This window comes from Coregonus lavaretus, assembly GCF_964263955.1.
Source record: "Coregonus lavaretus genome assembly, contig: HAP1_SCAFFOLD_10384, whole genome shotgun sequence".
Classification (NCBI taxonomy): domain Eukaryota; kingdom Metazoa; phylum Chordata; class Actinopteri; order Salmoniformes; family Salmonidae; genus Coregonus; species Coregonus lavaretus.
Genome location: NW_028163370.1, coordinates 497 through 5705, shown reverse-complemented (window position 1 = coordinate 5705; position 5209 = coordinate 497). Strand labels below are relative to the sequence as shown.

Here is a 5209-nt window from a genome sequence, read left to right as displayed (position 1 = left end):
CCTAATGGTTATAATTATAGAAGAGCTGTTCCTAAATCTGTGCATAAGGATCTGTGACAGAGGGGCTGTGGGCTCTCTTCTCCATCTTGTTAAGGCATTAATGGTGTCCTCATCTGTCACAAACCAAGGCCGAGGGGGTTGGAGGTGAAGAGGGGGGAGAGGGGAGAGGGGAGAGGGGAGAGGGGAGAGGGGGAGGTTGGATTTACTTTTGGAGATGGCGAACCTTGAGAGCCCTACACACACACTCTCTCCCTCCATCCCTCATGTCCTGCCAAATATGTTCTGGCTGAGCTTGAACTGTACAGATCTGCTATCTTTAATTTGATCACTGCGCAGCAGGAAATGCAAACTTGTGGTGTATTCAAGGTTTAAAATGGCTTCTAAAGTTTGTAATTCCCACTTTAAAATGTCAGGTTTGATTTGCCCTAATGAACAATGTATTAACCCCTACAAAAATGTCTGTTAATTATAATCCACACAGTAATTCACATTTCCTGTTGCTGCAGGATCATGTTCCTGCTGTGAGAAACTGGTCAAATTAAGATACCTGTAGCAATTCCTGATGCAGCAGGAGAGGGTGAATGGACACCAAGCTAAATGGAACAGCTGACCACCTGATGCCCCTCTCAGGGTTCTGTCAGAGCTTTATGTCTCCTTTGTTTGTGCTTTTAGTTTGTGTAACACTATAGACACACACACACACAAACTTACACGCACACACACACACGTGTGCATTCGTGTCATATATCCTAGCGTGCCTGGCACTAGCCACACGGCTAGTAAACAAGACTCTGTGTCCTGACAGCTGCTCTTTCTGTCCGTCTCACAACAGACCTGAGATAAACAGAGGTCACATCTCTTCTTTCACTGCTCTCTACCTCCATACCCCCATCCCTCCCATACCCCCATCCCTCCATCCCTCCATCCATCCCTCCCATCCCTCCATCCCTCCATACCTCCATCCATCCCATTCCTCCATCCCTCCATCCATCCCTCCCATCCCTCCATCCCTCCATACCTCCATCCCTCCCATCCCTCCATCCCTCCATCCCTCCCATCCCTCCATCCCTCCATACCTCCATCCCTCCCATCCCTCCATACCTCCATCCCTCCCATACCTCTATCCCTCCATCCCTCCCATACCTCCATACCTCCATCCCTCCCATCCCTCCATCCCTCCATCCCTCCATACCTCCATCCCTCCATCCCTCCATCCCTCCATACCTCCATCCCTCCATCCCTCCCATACCTCCAACCCTCCCTTACCTCCATCCCTCCATACCTCCATCCCTCTATCCCTCCATCCCTCCATACCTCCATCCCTCCATCCCTCCCATACCTCCAACCCTCCCTTACCTCCATCCCTCCATACCTCCATCCCTCCAACCCTCCATCCCTCCATCCCTCCATCCCTCCCATCCCTCCCATACCTCTATCCCTCCATCTTTCCCATCCCTCCATCCCTCCATCCCTCCCATAGCTCCATCCCTCCATCCCTCCATACCTCCATCCCTCCAACCCTCCCTTACCTCCATCCCTCCCATCCCTCCATCCCTCCATACCTCCATCCCTCCAACCCTCCATCCCTCCATCCCTCCATCCCTCCATCCCTCCATCCCTCCCATACCTCCAACCCTCCATCCCTCCATCCCTCCAGCCCTCCCTTTCCATCACCTGCTCTCTCTATCTGCTGTATCTGAATACCTGGAATGACTTGCACTGTCAGTCTCAGGTGGTTTACAGAGGAAAATAATTGGGGAAATGCCTGCAGAGTGCACACTGTTACGTTTCCAAGCCTGTTGAAGATCCATAATGGTTGAAGCGGTGCTGTTTGAAACTAGAACAGAATCTAGAGTATGAGAAGACATTGTCCTTTTTCCTCGTTCCAGCCCCTTTTGCTGGATGGTCTGCAGATCAGTATGTAGTAACTACTCAGCTGTTGTCTTCTGCTCTTAACACAGACTGCTGTCTCATACTGACTGACTGACTTTCCCTCACCCCATCTATCTTTCTCTTGTCTGGTTCTCTCTCTCCATCTGTCTCTCTATTCCCATCCATCCATCTCCATTATCTACTGAACTTAAAGCCCTTCCATCCGTCTGGCCTGTCTCAAACCTCCCCCGTCATCCTGATCACAGCTGGTTAAACCTGATCGAAGATCACTTTGTCTTTCTGCCTTCTAATGGTTGGAGATTGGGTATTGGGATTGCATAAACAGATCCCAGAACTGTGCTTAAGGCATCGTCTACTTAGAAGGCGCAAGGGATGGTAACTTGTTGGAACTTTTGCAAGGTAATAACACCCTGCCATCCTTTCTCTTTGTCACACAAGCAGACACTCACTAGAGAGTGTGTCTAACCCAACATGACATCAGCTAATGTGTCTCTAAGTCTTCTTCATACACAGGGTGCACTCCCTGATGCTGCTAACAAGATTCCCCTCGTTAAGTCCGTAAGGAGGTAATCTCAAGGGGGGGGGGGGGGGGGGGGGTAATAGTAAAGAGGGAGGGGTATAGAGGATGAGGGGGGAATGTAGAATAGTAGATCCTCGGGGAGGAAAGCTGTCATTTGTACCTGAGAGGGCAAGAGAACACACCGCACAAAGAGTGGAGGAGAGCAGGAGAGGAGAGCAGGAAAGGAGAGCAGGAAGAACTTTGTCTGTGGGGTTGCTCTTCTCATTGCCTTCAGTTGACCTCAAGGCTTTGTGGAACTGGACTATGGGACATGGTTAGGTACAGTATATGGGCTCTGGCTGAAGCTCTAAGGACTTTATGGGTGTTTGAGGCTGGGGCCTACTGTGGATGTCTGGGTAAGGAAGCACTGGACTGGGCTTGTTGTGTGTGTGTCTCTCTGAATCGCTTCACCTGCTGTCTGGGTGTGTGTAAGCTCTAACTATGTCCTTGTCCTTGCAGGTACTGAGCCCCTGAGTCATCGTCTATGAATACACTGGCTGTCTGTACTTTAGTGAGTGTGTCCAAGCCAGCCAACCTCAAGGAGGAAGACGGTGGAGATACGCACAGACACAAACATATGTCCTACAGAACATGAATGAAAAAGGACACTCTTTGATGCTTCTGAGTGTGAAGTAACACACACACACACGCACACACACACACACACACACACACACACACACACACACACACACACACACACACACCCTGAGACATGGATACTATGGTGAAGCAGTCTCTGGCAGTGCCCATGAAGAAGCTGTCCAGCTGTGTGACAGGGGTGAAGGAGAGAGAGGTGTGGGCCAGGCGCAGGGCCAAGAGGGGGACAGGAGGAGTAAAGAGCACCCCTCCACGGATGGGACACACCCCTGTCATACGCTCCTACCAAACTGACCTGGAGAAGGAGAGGTGAGTGACTGCAAACTTAACTAGAACATGACCACTGTGGTCAATGTGGAGATTAGAAACAAGACCATGAGGCGATTATGGATGAAAACTAGCTTGGTAACAGACAGATTGGGGGTTGGTTGTAATGGGTTTGAGAGCAGGGGAGTTGGTTGTGATGGGTTTGAGAGCAGGGGGGTTGGTTGTGATGGGTTTGAGAGCAGGGGGGTTGATTGTGGTGGGTTTGAGAGCAGGGGAGTTGGTTGTGATGGGTTTGAGAGCAGGGGGGTTGATTGTGGTGGGTTTGAGAGCAGGGGAGTTGGTTGTGATGGGTTTGAGAGCAGGGGGGTTGGTTGTGGTGGGTTTGAGAGCAGGGGGGTTGGTTGTGATGGGGTTGAGAGCAGGGGGGTTGGTTGTAATGGGTTTGAGAGCAGGGGGGTTGATTGTGGTGGGTTTGAGAGCAGGGGGGTTGGTTGTGATGGGTTTGAGAGCAGGGGGGTTGGTTGTGATGGGGTTGAGAGCAGGGGGGTTGGTTGTGATGGGGTTGAGAGCAGGGATGTATTTATGTTTGTGTGTGTGTCTATCTATGTGTTACATATGATGTGTCATTGTTGTGTTGATTCCAGGAAGCTGAGGGAAGCCCTGAACGCTCAGAAGCATGCAGAGAGAGCCGCCATGAGGGATCACTTCAGGAAGAAGTACCAGCTCTCCAAGGTTAGTGTGTTGCATTATCAGACCAAATTAAACCACTATCTCCTAGCCCCTAGCCTCTAGCCCCTAGCCTCTAGCCCCTAGCCCCATACCCATAACCCTTAAAGCAGTGCTTCTTCACAATTTATCTGTCTGACATCATCACAGTTCTGATACTGACAATGTTTCTTACTTCGGTGCTTTGAGACTGAAGTAAAAAATGGCAAGACTATATTTAAACTGTATTTTCTTATTTTTCCTCGTCACCCAACCCCTCTCTTCCCAACCCTCTTCCCAACCCCTAGAGCTCCAAGGACACCAGCCACCTGAGTGCGGTTAGAGAGAAAGTGGCCCTCCCCCGTCAGCTGACTAAACTGATTCGTCCTGAGACCCCGACCAAGGACGATGGCTACAGCCTGCTGAGCGCCTTCCAAGGCCTCAGCTTCAACATGGGGATGCTTGGAGGCAAGCAGAGCAAGTCGCCCACTCCAATGTCAGTCAACGGAGAGGCCTGCAAAGTCATGTGATCAAAGAGAACATACTAGATACTACACAGAATCAACATGCAACATGCTAAAAACATGCAATATGCCTATATAATGAAAAGTAACATTGCATTTTAATACAACGTCATCTAAGGCATCAAGGACACCTCCCTCAGATAACTATGTGGTTCTCTACATCTTTTTCCTCATTGTCTTCACTCTGTTTTTAATGTTTTCTTTACTATTCTTGTGTCTTATCTTTATTCTTGTATTATAAGACTACAGCTGCACTGGTTGTGTAGCAGCAGATTGGAAGGGCACACATTGGCAGACGACTTTGTCACAGTTGCACCTCTATCCCTTTATCTCCTTATCTGTCTTTATCGCTCTATTTTATATTTCTCTATCTCTCTCTCTCTCTTCACCTCTATTTCTCTCTCTTTCTCTCCACCTCTCTCTCTCTTCACCTCTATTTCTCTTCCCCCCTCTCCTCCCCTATCTCTCTCTCTCTCTCTCTCTCTCTCTCTCTCTCTCTCTCTCTCTCTCTCTCTCTCTCTCACTCTTTCTCTCTCTCTCTCTCTCTCTCTCTCTCTCTCTCTCGCTCTCTCGCTCTCTCTCTCTCTCGCTCTCTCTCTCTGTCTCTCTCTCTCTCTCTCTCTCTCTCTCTCTCTCTCTCTGTCTCTCTTCACCCTCCTCT

At 49.7% G+C, this 5209-nt stretch overlaps 1 protein-coding gene across 1 annotated transcript; it reads left to right on the top strand.

Moving 5' to 3' along the window:
- Positions 1-3167: 3167 nt before the first annotated feature.
- Positions 3168-4554, top strand: LOC311118206 (complexin-3-like; the record flags this gene model as incomplete). Its single annotated transcript, XM_084193053.1, has 3 exons — positions 3168-3361; positions 3964-4051; positions 4333-4554. The coding sequence occupies 3 exons, from the start codon at positions 3168-3170 to the stop codon at positions 4552-4554; spliced, it is 504 nt and encodes a 167-aa protein (XP_084049179.1).
- Positions 4555-5209: the final 655 nt, after the last annotated feature.